At 52.5% G+C, this 17,837-nt stretch overlaps 1 protein-coding gene and 1 pseudogene across 1 annotated transcript; both read right to left on the bottom strand.

Annotated features, from left to right (window-relative positions):
- Positions 1–7,439: 7,439 nt before the first annotated feature.
- On the bottom strand, positions 7,440–10,660 carry LOC126540658 (uncharacterized; annotated as a pseudogene).
- Positions 10,661–11,212: 552 nt separating this feature from the next.
- LOC126540660 (uncharacterized) lies at positions 11,213–13,106 on the bottom strand. The gene has a single exon (XM_050187495.3). It carries the CDS (start codon positions 13,092–13,094, stop codon positions 11,289–11,291), a length of 1,806 nt encoding a protein of 601 aa, XP_050043452.1. The 5' UTR covers positions 13,095–13,106; the 3' UTR covers positions 11,213–11,288.
- Positions 13,107–17,837: the final 4,731 nt, after the last annotated feature.

The following is a 17,837-nucleotide window of genomic DNA, read 5'->3' as shown; positions in this document are numbered from 1 at the left end:
ACTGTAGTTATATTTATCTCTGCCCCCTGCAATAGTAATTTGGTTTCGAACCTGTTTTAGAAGAATGCGTCATTCTAGAAGAATGGGTAGTCATAATCAGCTTACAAGAAAAATCATTGAAGCAAAAGCTATCATAGGTCCTGGCCATGCATGTGTAAGCTCACCTTCATTATTGTTATCAAACAATGAATTGGCGTATCTCAGACTGCCGCCGCAGGCTGTCTGAACATGTTTTTTTTTCACATGGTTCGCTGAGTGTATAAGTAGCCTTCTGAGTCGCGAAATAAAGCATCACTTGGAAGTAAGCGCTCATCCTGTTCTCCGCTCATTTTCATTACGCCTTCCACTTTCCTTGTTTGCTCTTTCTGAGCTGCGCTACAAGCCTAAAAAGGCAATTTCTCCCATTCTCTTTTCTGCGTTCCCTGCTTTCACCACTTCTCTCTTTTCACGTCGACTGCGATATCGTACCGCAATAGAAAGGTCATGCGAATAATCAAAGTATAAGCTAGCTCTCGCGCCTAATTTTTTTTAGTATACCATGTGTGAGTCCTTCGCCTGTAACAAACACGTAAGTGTTCTCAAGCCGGCAAGTGTATCATGCCGATGTCGCTCATGCTTGTGATGGTGTAAATGGGAATCCTAGCTTCATCTGTATTTCGCTTTCTTACGTTCGGTAAATAAAAATCAACAGAGCTCTGTGATGTTTGTATGCTCTTGAACCTTTGTCGACATCAGTGTGCATAGCACTCTTGCTTTTATTTTTTGCGCTGTGTAACACGTTAAGATTGCTTGATTTTCTGCTTTTTTAAACATAGTTTGGGCACAAGCGCAGATCACTCCCAGTGTTCGCATATGTTAGTTACGCGTTATGTACAGGCATCATCGTTCTCTCTCACTCTGTGTCTCTCTCTCCCTTTCCGCAGGTACCTCTAATCGGTGGACTAGTATATTTAGTGCTCTGCCATCTTGTTCCCTCTAGCTTCTCTTTCTTAGTTATTCAAACTGTCGATACTTTGGTAGCTAAAGTACAATGATGATGAGAACGACAACAGTAACGACGACGACGGCGGCGACAAAAGCCATACGTCACGCACGGCGCTTTCAGCGGCCGCAATGAGCTGTGTTCGTTGCTCGTCAGTTTGGTTGCGAGAGAGAGATGCAAATGAAAGAAAGGTAGGGAGGTTAACAATAGTTAAAACCTCCGGTTTGCTACCCTGCACTAGGGGAAGGGAAAGGGGGAGTAAAGATGCTCGAAGTGATATTACGGCGGGCGAGTGCTCAATGGGGCCACTGCAATAGGCGTGTTTCCGAAACGCTTGGTCGCCATACATGTAAGGCGCGCCACTGCTGCTGCGCATAAACAGGGCCTCGAAGTCAAACGCGATGTTCAACGTCTCGCCGCCTAATCACCTTGTCTACGTTGTCGAGCGAGAGCATCACTGCGGAGCCCATCAGCCATACCAGGTGCGGTTCCCCTCCCCCTTAAGCACCCGGCCCCATCGCTTCAATCAAAACGCGGACACGGTGATTGACAAAGAACGTCGGGTCTGCATGTGCTGGCTACCCTGCCCCCTATGAGCAAAAATAATGCGTATAAAACGGCACTTGTGAAGAACAGCCATACAACTGCATGTTTTTAAGCAAGGTATATAGCAAGCATTATTTTTAATCAGCGCCTTTCTTCTGTCACATTAGCCATTTCGAGCCCTTTCTATAGCAGGTTATGGGTGACAACGAGTTTCATCTAGCTGCTGGTTGGGCGTCAGTAAATTAACTTCTCACAAAAGGGTACTCAAGCTCGTCCGGAGTTCGAAGTGGAGTTTCGTGAGCTGGTTGATTGAAGAACTCTGCATCGTAGTTTAGTACATGCATGTGGTAGTCTCTAAAGCGCGCCTCTGGACCGTCTTCGCAATCACCTTGCAATCCTCTTCCGCTCATCTCTGTAGTGCCTCGAACGTCGCAAAAGAAGAAAAAAAAAGAGGAAAGAAACGTGATCCCTCTCAAAATGTGGCCGCTCACCGCTCTGATGTCACGCGGGCGGTATAGGTCGCACAGCGGCCGGCGTTATGGTCCGTCCGGTGATGGAGCCTCGGCGGGACAACGCCCTATAGGCACAACTACGGACGATTCTTTTTTTCCTTCTTTCTTTCTCCTTTTTCTGTTCAATCTTCTTTCTCTCTTTGTGCTCCGCATATCTGGTGTTGGTCGGGTGGTCGTTTCCCCACAAGACACCGCCCGTTGCGATGATCTTCGCGACCGCGACTAGCGCATATATGGAAATGACCAGCAACACCCTGGAAATCGTAGCGAGGTGCACGGACATTCTTGTTCGTTTCTTTCTGAACATTTTTTTTTTTGTAATACGAGGCCTTCCAACCTGAAAGTTAACTCATAAGACTTCTCTTCGTCCTCGCGATTCACACGAGAGTGGCTTCAAGCTTACCTTACCATAACTGACAACAGAGAAAAACCTAATATGAATGCTTTTGCACCAGTTCGTCTTACTGTAGCAAAAATAGTCGTTATATGTTGAATCTTATATAGTTACTTTTGGTGCATGCTGTAATACAGAAGTATGTTTCAAAGTGACGTTCCCTGCTGTATAACCCCGTCGTTCGATCGTAGAGCGTGACAAGGGGGATACCTGCGGGAAAGCATCAAACTTGAGAATATACTGGGGGCAAGGAAGACGCAACATTCTTTAAGGCACAAATTATTCGGCAGAACTTGTAAATAGTGTCTCGTGCGTGCGTGCGTGCGTGCGTGCGTGCGTGCGTGCGTGCGTGCGTGCGTGCGTGCGTGCGTGCGTGCGTGCGCGCGCGCGCGCACGCTGTACATTGATTGACGGCTAGGATGTAATGACATTTCTCTCGGGGATCTCAGTCGCCGGCTGAGGCGGGGTCCCTCGCTACTCAGTTGAATTGCTGAATTTTTCGTCGTAGGACGGAATTTTAGTTTCTCGCCGCCTTGAGGCAGTCCCTCTCCACGCGTTCCAGAATGGTGTTCACATCTTGGCACAGACGACACTGCATTTCCGTGTGAACGCCACCTTGGCGTACAGGCAGATGCTGACAATACTAAACGGGGCGCTACTTAGCTCCAACGTCGAGTGACTTCTTTTTTAAGTGAACTCGCCATAAATTTGAGAGAGAGTCTTTATGGTAACATAAAGCTACGAAGAAGGATTAAGCACTCCAATTGCAAATCCATGGGAAATTGCTGGTAACTGTGCCTGAACGTGACGGGCTTAAATTAAGAGTGGCCGAATCCACGAAGATTTTCATTTGCAATTATTAACGAAAGCGGCCAGCCAATGACGAACAGTTCTGTTCGCCATTGGCTGGCCGCTTTCGTTAATAATGCGTTCGCAATAATGATTGTTCTCTTGAGTCAGCCTAGTGTTTATGAAAATGCTTCGAGAGTAAGGGGTCGATTTCGGCAAGTAGTTATAGAAATAATGGCTCCTGCATTACCAAGGTGTGTGCATAGTTATCGGAAGCACTGTATTCTCGCCAGGGGCGTCGGAAGTAGGCTGCAGGGCGAGGGGGGGGGGGGGAAGCGGGAAGGGCGCACTTTCGAGTTGTCTGCCACCGCGTATGTTTGGCCAGGCAGCTCAGACACTGTCCAGTGAGTGAACAGTGTCTGCTCGTCTACACCCCCGTACGTACACATACATATAGATCAGTGCAATGTTTTGTAAGGATTTCGTACGTCTGAACACATAAGCTCGGTAGCCGCCACAACATTTATTCAGTATAGATTAATTAAATATCGAATTACATTCGTGCGGTTGCATGGGCTCGCACGAAAGAACTCGGCATGGACCGTAGCAACCTTTGACGTACCCACTGAAGTAGGCAAGATTCTAACAGCTGTGAAACCTTGCCAAATCCAGCCCGTACACTGCTATCACCCGTGGCTAACGCCCAGGGTTGTTCATTACACCATCAACGTGAAGAGCAATAATTTGTCACTGTGTTGTGCCCTATTAGAGCAGGAAATAAACTTAAGCCATTCAAAACATTCCGCCACGTTAGTACGTAGAAATGAATGAATTGGTGAATGAATTGACATCCTCCACATCTGTATATATAGTCTTCGTCTAGCATTTCGCACCGGTACTTTTTTTGTTCGCTACCAAGATTTGTCAAATACTTCTAAGCGTTGATTACGCGTTACTTACGCTTCCGTACCTCGAAAATACCTCATTAATCTCCCCACGTTTCTTAATTAGACGCTATTCGTTCGTACGAACGCTCCATGGAACAGCACCGTAGGAAGCTGCACCTGGCATGTGGCTACGAGTAGGAATAGCGCACACATTGCAGTGTTCCGCTGCTACGTTTGATAACCTTCCCTCGAGCGTGAATGGTGAAACGCCGAGCCAGACATTGCACGCACAGCACACCGATCACGGGCATTGACCACAGCCACCATCGCTACCCGCCCCACAGTTTCACGTGTATACGCGTGGTCGCGCGCAGCGCGTGGAGGCAAACGAACAGAAACAAAGCGACGATCCACAGCCAGCTGGTGGTTTCCCCATGCGAAACCGGAGGATATCCGGACAAAAAAAAAAGAAAGTGAACGAAGGCAAGTAAGAAGGCGTCGCTCTCGGCCTTTTACTCTCTCACGAGAGATATCGTGGGGCTCGCCAAAGACTGACTCGCCCGTCTGTAGTGCTACGCCCACCGAGGCATATACCACGATGCCCAGCGTCCATCCCGCCCACAAGGCGCACGCGTATACAGACACACACACGCACGCAGGTCCCCTCTCCCTGCATCTAGAGCCCTAACGGGCCACCGTGAACTGCGGACCACACGTGCAATCCGCGTTGCGGAGCCCGAAACCGCGAGCTTGCGCGGGTTGCAGCGATCACCGCGGCACCACGTGGTGCGGCCCGCAAGTCTGATTACGCCTCTTCTGACCGCTCCCTCCCCGGGGCAACCAGACCGTCATGACGTCTTTTTTTCTTTTCTTTTTTTTTCTGCTCACGGGGGAGCCGACCAGTATAGGGGCGCACGGCAGGCGCAGCATCTCCGTCGGCTCGGCTAACAAGAGTTGTGACGAACAGAGCTTCATTCGCTGTGATTAGGGCCGGGACGAACTCCTTTTGTTCGCGGGCGACGCGGCGAGGGCTCGTTCACGGAGAGACATCGGGAGGGCGCCGCAGGTATACACCCAGCAGCCAGCGTGTACATGCCTGTGGTAGAGCGCTGAATCATTCGGAAAGTGGAACAGAATGCGAAATGTAGTATAGCTCGACATTAGAACGAGCACAGCGCAGCAGCCGGGAGAAAGGCAGCGAGCTTAGCGTCTGCGGTCGTCTGTGTTGATTCTAACACAACGGCCGCGACATAACAAAGATCAATGAAGAAAAGAAAAAATCGAAAAGTATGGAAGGACAAAACAAACATTGCATTCTATTACCGCAGTGAAGTTGAAGAAGAGCAGTTGAGGAACATGAACTAAATTTGCGCCGAATCAGTTTTAGTTCATTTTATTGTTTGTCTGTGTGTTTGTTTGTTTGTTTGTCTCTCGCGGCCTTTAAATCGCACGGAAATGTGAGGAATGGAGTTGTGCCGTAGACACCCGAGCCTAAACCAATGTAAATTTGCTGTGCTATTCAACAAAGATGCATTTTTTCTATGCATCATACTGTACTACCTACTGGATGAGCTTTCCGCATTCCCAATTCGTTCAGGTGAATGGAACTGGTGGAATGAAGCGAGTCTTGCAGATAGTTCGTAAGAAGAAAACTTTTCTTTCTCGCTCGAAAAGCGGGTGTAAGGTTGTAATGGCTTTGTCAACAGCTGGAAAATATTCACCGTGCGCCTCACCTGTGCGCCTGGAACCGCCGCCGTAACGCGCAGTTAAATCAGCGAGGCTGATTGCGAGCAATCTTGGCTGATTACTGTTGGAATAGCGAGTAACTTCATCTAGTCACCCTACTACTACCCCATATCTTTACACTAACCTCAAATGTTCAGGTATTCTGAGCAATGATATGGCACACGATTCGTATTTCAAATGGGTTGTTAGGGGCAAAATGCGTAGTCCTTTGCGGCTTGCTCGAATTATGGTGGCTACCACCTCGTTCATCTCACAAGTTGTTTCACGTTGGACATGTATTAGGCCAGAACTATCCATAGTGAAGAGTAGATACGTCACCAGGATATCCTGGAACTGCTGTTGCTAAATATATAGATACATGTGAACGGGAAGAAAGGAACCAGAGAGTTCCAGTTTTTTATTAGTCAAATCATGAAGAACCGACAACAATGAGGAAAGACAACATCGGTGAAATTATTTATAGTTTTTATTTGAAGTGAACAAGTGATAAATAGATGAAAATGAAAGTGAATGAGAAAACAACTGGCCGCAGGTGGGATACAAAGTCGCATTTTCGCGTTACGCGCGCGATGCTCTTACCAATTTAGGCACTGCCGCGCCGCTTTCGCATCCACTTTCTGAGTGTACTTTATGACTTTCTGCGAGAATCGTTTATTTAACGTTTCCCGATAAACTTTTTGACCGACTCTTTAACGGGGCCCTAAATCCAAGTACACGCGCGGTTGTGTCTTCCACCCCCCATCAGAACACGGCCACAGCGGCCGGGTTCGAATTGAGCAGCGCAACGCCAGAGGCACCGAACTATTATGGCGCGTGGAGCCAGACTCGAAAGCGAGCGGAAATACAGTTTGTTTCTGCATCACTCTGGCCTGGACTACGCTGCAGAATCGCGCGCACGTATACCCGCGCTCCCGTCAGCTCACAGGGTGCTGGGAGCTTGCGAGTCTCGCTCGGTTCTCGCGGTAGCCCGCGCGCGGCCACGCCGGCCAGTTCCTGTCGGCGAGCGGCCAAGCATGCTTCCAGCTGCTCCAGTGCGTCAAGAGGCGTCCGGCGCGCCGCTGACCGCCGAGTGCTGCCGGCGCGCCGATCGCCACCGCGGAACGCGGAGACGAGAGGAATGCCTCCTGCGAGGAGAGAAACGCAAATCGGCCATCCGAGCAATGGTCAACGCGGCGGCTCGCGATCTGCCGTCGCGGTCCGTCATCGTCGCGGTGCCGGCGCGCTGCACGGACGGACGAACGAGCGCGCGTGCCAGTCCCGCCGCCTCTTCGCCGGTTGCGTCACGCGCTGCTGTCGCTCTCCGGAAGTCGGGAAAACGGCGTGGCACACAGCCGGAAATGGTTTCGTGTGCCTGCCCTCGGTGGTCACACCCGCACTTAGAGCGAACGTTAGACTCAGTTGGGTCTGACAAGGTGTCATTTCAAGTATCGCTTTTAGTTGACTTCGCGGTAATGGGTTGGTTATTAGAAGCGACCTGCCGGGCTGGCGTAGTTTAGCTATGGTGTTGCGCTGGTAAGCCCGAGAGCGCGGGATCAAAGCCCGGCCGTGGTTGCTGCATCTAGATGGGGACGAAGTGAGACAGAGAGAGAGAGAACAACTTTAGTGAAAATGCCTGCAGAGTCGGTTAGGCTCCCTCCACGCAGGGAGGACAAGCTTTTACCGCGACGCGGCCACTACGTCAATCTCGTGCATTGTGCTCCTCGAGGGCTTGGTTCCTCGCTACTTCCGCGGATCCGAGAGGGCCGCCGCCCCCTTCCTCGGGGTGCTGCCCCCTTTCTCCTCGGTTTCGCGAGGTCGCTGCCTCTCTAGAGCTGCCGAGACCTGCTGGACGGCCTTGAGTTGCGTATCTTGGTCATATATCTTCGTTGCAGCCTCTAGCTGCGGCGGGATCGTCGTTTTCTCGCTGGCTTCTTGTGGATTTATACGACAGTCCCAAAGGATGTGAGCCGCGGTGGCTCTCTCCTTAGCGCACAGTCTACACACGTCACTCGCGTACACGCTCGGACACACGTGTTTAGCTAGCACCGGGGTGAGCAGGGACCCCGTCTGTAATTGCCGTTATAACACTGCCTCCTTCCGGGTAAGCCCCGGGTGAGGTGGCGGCATAGTCTGTCTGTTAAGTCTGTACCACTTCACGATCTCGTTGAAGGTGGTCATCTTGTCCTTGGCACTGCACCGCGACCAACACTCCGAGTCGGCCGTGCTTGCAGCTGCGCGGTTGGTTAGTCCTCGCGCGGCCGAGTTGGCCGTCTCGTTGTGGTTCACGTTCCCGCGTTCCGACACGTCACTGCCCATGTGGGCCGGAAACCACTTGATCACCACAGCGCTTGTGCGTCCGATGTCTTCGGCCTTGCGCAGTATGCGCGCAGCCTCACTACATACCCTACCCTTGGCGTAGTTCTTCACTGCCGTTCTAGAGTCACACAACACTGTAGTACATCCGGGGTCGGAGACGGCCAAGGCGATGGCCACCTCCTCCGCCCGGTGCGCCTGTCGGGTCCGGACGCTCGCCGCGGTCTTCGTTGCACCCGTCGATGCCCCGACAGCCACCACCGCGTATGCGTCGCTGCTCCCTCGGTACTCCGCCGCGTCCACGTAGATGGCGCCTTCTTCTCTGGCGTGGAGGTCCACGAGAGCCCTGGCCCTCGCCAACCTCCGCTCCTTGTTATGCTCGGGGTTCACGTTCCTCGGGATCGGGCAGACCCTGAGCTGTCTGTTGATGCTATCCGGTATAGGTACGTCTTTCTGCTGCTCGCCTTCCCTCGGCTCCAGGCCAAGGTCCCGCAGTATCTTTCTTCCGGTTCTCGTTTCAGAGAGACGCTCGAGTTGCGCCGTTCTCTGTGCTTCGGCTATTTCGTCCAGCGTGTTGTGGACTCCCAGCGCCATGAATTTTTCGGTGCTCGTGCTCCCGAGGAGGCCGAGTGCCGCCTTATACGCCTTGCGTATGGTGGCGTCTATCTTGTTACGTTCGCTCGGCCTCCAGTTGTGGAAAGCGGCCACGTACGTTATGTGGCTAACTGCGAAGGATTGAACGAGCCTAGTCAGGCTCTCCTCCTTCATCCCCGCTCTTCTGTTGGACACTCTCTTGATGAGTCTCATTGCCGCGGCCGCTTTGGCCGCGAGCTTGTTGACCGTTTCACCGTTGACTCGGTTTCGCTGGATGAGCAGCCCGAGCACTCGAATCTTCTCGACCTCCGGTATTACTTGTCCTAACGCTGTCTTGACCGTGATCTTGGGCCCCTCGTACTCGACTTCCATATTCTTTCTTTTCCTGCCCGCTCCTGTCGGTGGAATCACCAGCAGTTCTGACTTGGCCGGAGAGCAAACGAGTCCAGACCCGCCCAGCTGCTCCTCGATGGCGTTGACCGCTTCTTGCAGCGTTGTCTCGATGTGTCCATCGCTTCCTCCCGGTACCCATAGCGTAACGTCGTCGGCGTAGATGGTGTGTCGGACTCCCGCTACTCTTTCTAGCCGGTTGGCCACCCCGATCATCACGAGGTTGAAGAGAAGCGGGGAGATCACCGAGCCCTGTGGCGTTCCGACGCTCCCCAGCTTCTTCTCTTCGAGCTGCAGGTCTCCCGCGCAGATTTCGGTGGTCCGTTCCGTCAGGAAGTCTTTGATGTACTGGTATGTCCTTCTGCCCATGTTTAGTCTGGATACTTGGGCCAGGATAGCCGAGTGCCTCACTTTATCGAAGGCGCTCTGCAAGTCCAGCCCGAGTATGGCTCTGTTGTCCTTGGTGCCCGTCGTATCGTCGATGATCTCGTTCTTCAGTAAGATCATGGCGTCTTGCGTCCCGAGCTTCTTCCGAAACCCGATGATGGAATTTGGGTAAAGCTCCGATTCTTCCAGGTAACGCTGCCACCTGTTCATGAGAACGTGCTCGAGGACCTTTCCCACGCAAGAAGTGAGCGAGATCGGCCTGAGGTTCTCTATGTTGGGCGGCTTGCCAGGCTTGGGGATGAGGATCGTCTTGGCTGCTTTCCATTGCTTGGGCAGCCTTCCTTCTTGCCAGCACTTGTTGTAGAAGTTCGTGAGCGTTTCGATGGCCGCTTCGTTGAGGTTCTTGAGCGCTCTGTTGGTAACTCGATCGGGACCCGCGGCGGACCTGCCATTGAGATCCTGCAGGGCAACTCTGACTTCCCATGTCTGGATGTCTCGATCTAGCGTCTCGTTCTCGTTGCCTTGGTAATCCGGGTGTCTTTCTGTGGGGGTGGTCGGTAGGTACTTGGCGTTCAAGCGCCCCTTGACCTCGTCCTCCCCGTGTTCACAGATTGCCTTGTGTAGGATTCTGGCTAGGTTGTTGTGTTGGTGGCCCTTGGTCGTGCTTTCGTCGAGGAGGTGCCGCAGCATTTTCCACGTCTTGCCCTTGTGCATCTGTCCGTCGGCTTCGTTGCAGGCCTCGTTCCACTGTTGGGTGCATAGCACCCTGCAGTGGACCTCGATCTGCCTATTGAGCTCGGCGATCTTCTTCCTTAGACTTCGGTTGGTTCGTCGCTTCTGCCACCTCGCCTTTATGGACTGCTTGGCTTCTATCAGGTGGGCCAGCCGACTGTCCATCTTGTCTATCCGTTCGTCCGTCTCCAGCTCTTTGGTGGCTCCTTCCATCGTCTCAACGACGTTGGCCGCCCATTGCTCGATGTTCGTAATGTCCAGTTGCACCGCGGGTAGCGCCTTTCGAAAGGCGTCCCAATCCGTAATGCGATGCTTCCTTATGCCGCTGTTGCCTCGGCCTTCGAGCGGTACGACGACCTCCACGATGTAGTGATCGCTGCCCAGCTCTTGGCCCGTGTTTCTCCATTTTGCTTCTCTCGATCCTCCGTTGGTTTTAACGAAGGTAAGGCCCGGAGTGGTGTCTCTCGTAACCGATGTGCCGATCCTGGTGGGAAAGGCCGGATCCGTGATTAGGTTCAGTCCCACGTCGGTGGCGTCTTGCATGAGCTCTCTCCCCTTGACCGTCGTTCTGTGGTAGCCCCAGTCTTGGCTCGGAGCGTTAAAGTCTCCGCACACTACGAGCGTATTGCTTCCCGCGACTGAACTCGCTTTGTGGAAGAGTGCCTTGAATTTCTGTTGTCCGTGGGACGGATTGCTGTAGACGTTCACCAGAAAAGTGCTCTCCTTCCTCCTCTTGCCCGTGATTACTTCCACCGTGCAGTGTTCGATGGCGCTTCTGCCGATCATTTCGTGTTCCATGAAGGTGATCCCTTTCCTAACGAAGGTGCAGACCCCTCTGCCCTTGCCCTTGGACGTGTCCCTTTTGCTCGGCGGGCTGTCGTGCGACCGGTAGCCAGGCAGTCTCGGCGTCTCTTCGCTGTGCGTTTCTTGAATCATAATGACGTCTGGTTTCCTCGTTAGTTGCTGCAAGTGTTGCTGCAGCACCGCTCTCTTGCCGGTGAAGCCGTTGCAGTTCCAGTGCCAGACCAAGAGGTCTCTCACTGGCGGTGTGGGTGCTGCTGTACGTGCTGTCCCGTCCATGATTGCTGCAGTTTGGCGATGATCTGTCCTTCCATACCTTGTATTTGTGCTTGTATCTGCGTCTGCAGCTGTGCTTGCATCTGCGCCATCATGTTCTGGATCGTGCTCTGTATGTTTGTTGTCATCTGCTGAACTGCTTGCGCGAGCGTAGTGAGGCGTTCGTTGGTTACCTGGCTGGTCGCCTCAAGACGGTCGAGTCTGTCGTCCTGTTTTTCGATTCTCTCCATTATCTTTCGTTCCTTGGCGCCCTCTATGGCTCTCCGCTTGGGAGCCGGTCCCGCCTCTTTCGTGGCTCTCGGGTCCACCTCGACCTCTGGTTCGTCCTCGGTTATCTCTTCTTGTTTCCTCTCTTGTGCGGGCGTCGGCAGTAGCTGCTGCTGTTGCTGCAACCCAATTAATGTCGTTAGCTTCTCGTTGATTTCCTGGATGGTTGCGTCCTGTTCGGCGATTCTCCGCTTTAGCATCTCGTTCTGGTCTCTCAGGGCTTTTACCACCCCGTTCTCCTCTTGGATCTTCTTCGCGGCGTTTTGCGCTGGTGGTTGTCTCTTCTCTGCCATGTTTGCCTTGACTGCGTCGGCCCAGGCGACTCTCTCCCTCGACTGCGACGGTCTGTGGCGGCTGGCGCTCCTGCCTCCCTTGCTGTTGTCCCTCTTGCGGCTGCTGTCGCGCTGCCTCGATTCCCCGCGGGGTCTCTCGGCAGACGGCGCTCGCAGCGGCGGAAAGCTTTCCGGATCCGGTTGTTGCTGCATGGCTTCCATCTTGCGTTCCCATTGCCGTTTTTTGACCACGTATGGCATCTTGTACTTGTTTTTGCATTCCCTCTCGCCCGTAGGATGCTGTCCCCCGCAGAGCTTGCACTTGGGCTTGCATTCGTGTTTGTGATCCTCGCTGGGGTTCACGATTCCGCAGCCGAAGCACACTCTGGTGTTGGGATTCGGGCATACGTCTCTTCTATGACCGACCTTGCCGCATTGCCTGCACACGTCAAAGTGCTTGCGGTAAAGCCCGCACCTGACTAATATCGAGCCATACTTGACGTAGTTAGGTACTTTCTGTCCCGCGAAGAGTACTATCACCGTGGTTGTATTTCCGATTCTGTGCGCCTCCACCGCTAGGGGGTTGCACGCGTTCACGATGTTTTCGGCTATCTCTTCCGGTGAGTCGTCTACGGCTATGCCTCGGATGACTCCCTTGACCGTGCCGTCCGGCGCCGTTCGGTAAGCGCTGACTTCGTATGTCCTGCCTCCTATGTTAAGGGCTTTGACCTTAGAGTATAGCGTGGCACGCCTCTCGTCCGGGGTGCTGACCACGATGATGTTTTGCTGCGCGTTCGTGCAGATGGTGTCTGCTTTGCCTTCTTCCTTCGTTACTCGAGTCGCCGTCATGACGGCCGACATAATTATTGAAACCTCAGTTCTAGCTACGTTGAGACCTCCACGTGGCCTCATGACTATCTTGGTGTCTTCTTTCGGCATGTCTGTCGGCATCCTCGCCGCTTTCGTTACCGAGGCTGCAACTCTCTTAGCAAAGCTGGCCCTAGTCTTGGGTCTAGACTGGCGAGTAATGGCGGCGGACTCACCGTTTTCCTTGCCGGCCATGATCTGCTTGATGCGCTTGCCGGAGGCCAACCAGCCTTCGGCTTCTTCCGGTGTAATGTCCTCTCCGTGAACTTCAATGCACGTGCGCCCACCGAAACTGCCGATGTTCGGTGCTGACGCCATGTTGTCTCCCATTGACGTGGCCACTTCCATTTCGGACGCCATCTTGGTCGTACTCGTCGCCGGGTTAGCCCTAGCGGCCGGGCCGTCGCCACCGGTGGCCGTACTCGTGGGAGGCCTACATTAGGCTTGGCGAAAAGTCCGCACCGCAACAGAAAAAGTCCTCGTAAATCAAGAGAATCACGTACCGCTTGGTCAAAACTGGTACTGGTCGATGCCCCGCACCTTCGCGCACACTTTGGTACCAATTATATCGCGGTAACTGCAAATTAACACTGCGTGAATTGGCATAATAGCAGGAGCCGATGAGAAGCCCGGCTCTTCCGCAGTCGTCTTCTTCTTCCTCGGGACGAAGTGGGGAAGAAAAAAAGAAAGAACGCCCGTGTACTATCCAATGGGTGCATGTTAAAGGACCTCAGGTGGTTCAAGATAATCCGCAGTCATCCACTACGACATGCCTCATAATCAGATCGCTATTTCGCAAGTAAAACCCCAGAATTTAATTTTCTTTTACTTGGCAGGAAGAAGAGGAGGGCGGGGTGGGGGTGGGTTGTGGGGGGGCGCTAACCATGGTTGTGGGAATGTTGTCTTAGAACTATGAAACAAGACGACTTGTTTATACTTTTATTGCGAGGTCATGCTCCGTCCAACGAGTTAGTACCCATGAACTTCGAATTACGTTTTCACATTAGTGTAGTCTAATATATCGAAACAGCGAATGCCCGCGGTCTGCTATAACAACACTTTGAATTTTGCTCCGTGAAATCCTCTGCTTTCGTCTACAGAACGGAGGCCGAGCCACTTCAGTTCTGAACTTGGAAACTATCGATTTCCGGTTCTTCCCTACATTTTGCTCCCAATTTCTGACACCCCGAATGTCCACTGCCTGGTCTATCTGCCTCCGTCCGAGCTGCACCAGAGGGAATAACACCGCCCTCAACACTTAGCACTTTCACCGCGCGTAACAATAGAAGAGAACTAGCGGGAGAGGTCAACGGGTGCCCCGCGCAGTTAGTTGTAACAGCGTGCCACCGCTCCGGCGCGGTGTTTGACATGGAAGCCGCGTTGGGGCTTTTTGTACGGTCACGCGCGCGTCGTGGACAACGGTGAATCGCCGCTGCTGCCGTGGCTGCGGCCGCTATGTCAACGCCAGCGGCGGCCACCGCAGTTGGGTCAACACAGCTGACTCTACACCGCCGTGACATTCCCCCTCTCCTCTTATGATCATCGGGCGTTCGCGGATGGTTTCCGCGGCAACGACGGGGCGCCGAGGCCTCCCTCTTTCCAGATCGTCGCGTGTATGTGCATCTGCGTGTAGAACGAAATTACGGCGCGGATGTACAGAACAAGCACATATGCGCATGTACTTGGCGCGACGTGGCGTTCTCGCTGTAATAGAATTGCGAATACGCGAATAACTCTCGGGGGCCGAATTCGCAGAGCTTTTCGCTCGCAACAGATGTTTGCCACTGGTCGCCCACGTTGGCTAGATATGTCCAAAAACGCGATTCGCGGACACCTGCTCTCGCAAATAGCTGTAGTGATGTAACTTTTTTGTTTCTTTTAACGCCGTTTGTAACCGCGGATATGTCGAGGAACTTGTATGCACTCTTAAAATGTTTTCTAAAATCTAAACGTTTCTCTTAGTTACTCTTGCAGTCCTGGAATGCGTGCAGTCTTGGAATGTGAAGCGAACAGGCTCTGAAGAGCGTACAATAAGAAATAAGTTTGGCTTAGGTTAAACTGCAATTGCTTTATTACTCACAATTTGCCGCCGTTGAAATGCCATAAATGCATCACGCACTGTTGACATCATCTATGTGTTTCAAAAGAGAGAGACGGGGTTGATGACTTTTGTAGAAGGCAAATAGGACAGTCTAGCCGCCTGCTTCATACGCAAGTCCAGCTGAAAGATGTGCGAACGTCGACGGGATGCACAATCCATGAACACAACAGATTCACAACAATTGAAAGCATTTGCAGACTTACTATAAATCTTTTTCGACAAAGGAAACTTTGGTTCCTCTACTGCGGAGAACGCTGGACACACAAAGTTAATAAATGCAATTGGGATAGTTAAAGCGTCTTGCAAGGGCTGTGACATAAGGAGACACAAAAAAAATTAAGAAGAAAAAAAAAACACGAAAGACAAGAAAATTTAGGTACAGGACAGAGCGTTAACTTCAACTGGCTTTCTCTGATCACGGCACCAATGCACAATTTGTACAGTTTGCGTCCCTCGTAACGGACAAGTCTTTAAACTGACGCACTATCACTACAACCAGTAACCACATTTAATCTTTTCTTACTCATAAAATTGAAGCTAGCACTTTGCCCAACTATGTACCAGCCTTTAGACATACGAAGTACAGAGATAGAGAAAGGCAAAGGAAAGACAGGGAGGTTAACCAGAGATCCTCTGCGGTTGGCTACCCTTTACTGGGGGAGGGGTAAAGGAATGCGATAGGCGAGAGAGAGAAAGGATAAAAAAATGAAAATGAAGTACACAGTGGGGCTACTTATATTTCAAAGCTGGCCGTACTGACAATTCGAATCACACTACACAGAGTAAAGCGATCATAGCACCAAACTATGGCGTATGCCATAGAAAAGTGCTGGTTGCATGTCTTCTGGCAAATGGTATACGCGTTTAAAAAATAATAGTAAAAAAAGCTGTAACGTCCGCAATCTAGTGCACTCGCAAATGCAACCTCGTAGACACATCTGTTTCAATTTATATGATCGAAATGTCTGTTATATGTCCCGGCTAACTGTTTTAAGCACGAAAAATATTCTGCCCGAATTGTACACCCCGCCGACATTTGCAGTAGACCACCAAAAACGTCAGCTGGAGGAATCGCGTCCCAGAAATGCGCCCAGCCGAAGACAATGCCTGGCTCGCGTTCCCTTTAACGATGTGTCGACGACACAGGTACTACACAAACGCTGTGCACCACCTGTGAAGTGCGTGGAAAGGAGTGGGGGGGGGGGGTAAAAACCGGGAGGGGGCGGGACGGAAGGACGCGCGCGCGCCGGTCGCGTGTCTCGCATCACGGACGGCTGCGCTGGCCAAACTGCTGCGGAGCGGGCTGATGATCCACTCGGCAGTCATCACGTCGCACGGCACGCTTTCTTTCCTCTGCTCCGGGTTGCCGTCCCACTTCGCATGCACCGCGTGTAGTGCACCTTGGTAGTGGCGTACGCGTCTCGCTCCCTGGGCTTGCTGCGCTCCGAAGGGACACTCGATTAGCCATGCCTGGCCGCTTCGCGACGCGTCGCTCTGCTCGAAACGGCCGAGTCTCGCCGAAAGTGCGCGGGTGCCGCACCTGATTTCTTTTTCGTCGCGAACGTTTGCCGCACGCGGTGGACGGACGCTGCTGGTCCGCGAGCGAGCGTCCGAGGAGGCGGCACTCGCCGGAAGTCCCCCAAGGCGACGACGCCGGTGCGGTTTCGCTTCCACCGGTACTCCGCGGTGTGAAGCGAGCTGGAAGCCCCCGCGCGCCGCGAAGCGACCCGAACGAGCGCAAATAGATTTAAAGCGTCCGGTCCCGGCGAACATTATTGCTCCCGTTGTTTGCTTTCTTTACTTTCGCGATATCTCGCCGAGAGGACACTTCCGAGGATCAAGCTTTCTCTTCTTTGAAAGTCACTAAATCGCCTACATTGTTGCTTTTGTTCTAGTCGGTTCTGTGCTTCTTTCTTTCTCTTCTCCGTCGACTGGCGGTCGCGGTCACCCGGTTTTGCGGCATTTCGGTTGCTCGCGTGCGGTTACCGGACAGCGGTCAGCGCGGCGCTTACGCCGGAGGCAAGGCTTCTCTCGGCGCGTGGGAGGGCGTTTCCGGTTCCTTCGACTGCCCCCCCCCCCCCCCCCCCCCCTTTTCCGCAGGATGTTCGCTCCCGCGATGCGGAGAGCTGGCGTCCGCGCGAATGTCTGCCGCTGCATTTGCTCAGCGATGCCGCTCTGACTGCCGGCGCATGCGGCGAGCCGAGTTTGTCCTTCCCGGCTGGGAGGGCTCTCCTGGGGCACGCTCTGCTGCGAGCACACACCGGGAGGGGGGGTCTGCCCGTGCGCGCGTCTCGAGGAGTTGGGTGACAGGTGTCTCTCCGCTGGCCGAGTGTGCTTTCAGTATACGCTACGCAGTGATGTGCGACTCTTCAGTTTCGTCTTGATGTTTTTTTTTTTATTCCCCCACGAGAAGCCCTGGTAATGATTGCACAACAAACGTTGATTTTGTTAGCTATCGTGAAAACGTTGATTTAAGGATAGCGCGCCAGAATATTTCACTTTCTTTATTTCGCGTATCTTCATTAAACGCCTATGTCACTGCACTTACCTTATTTTCTAGCGAGTCGCGTTACTTTCGCTTAGGAATACACATGCCACTAGAGCTCTTCTAGTTCCCCAAATTTTTTCGTACAATCAGGGTACCTAATTTATTATCGCAGAAAGGGGCAATAAATAAATAAATAAATAAATAAATAAATAAATAAATAAATAAATAAATAAATCATTTAATCAATCAAGCAATCAAGCAATCCCAACTTCATTTACCTTGAAAAACTAAGCTACTACATTACATGGCGTCATAATAAAAGTCCCCAATAACACGACTGACTGGTCCTGCTGACCCCTTTTTACGGCGAACCCGTGGGCGCTGCCATGCTTGATCATGTGATGAGGCGTCCATTGCTTGCGTCAGCGGCCTCCGTTTCCTGTGCTCTGAATGGAACGTCCCTGAAGACATGCGACAAGTTCTGTGCGACTGCTACCGCTACGCGTCAGAGAGA

The sequence above is a fragment of the Dermacentor andersoni genome, chromosome 2, assembly GCF_023375885.2.
Source record: "Dermacentor andersoni chromosome 2, qqDerAnde1_hic_scaffold, whole genome shotgun sequence".
Classification (NCBI taxonomy): Eukaryota; Metazoa; Arthropoda; class Arachnida; order Ixodida; family Ixodidae; genus Dermacentor; species Dermacentor andersoni.
Note: the sequence above shows the minus strand (reverse complement) of the source record. Positions and strands in the feature narration are given on the sequence as shown.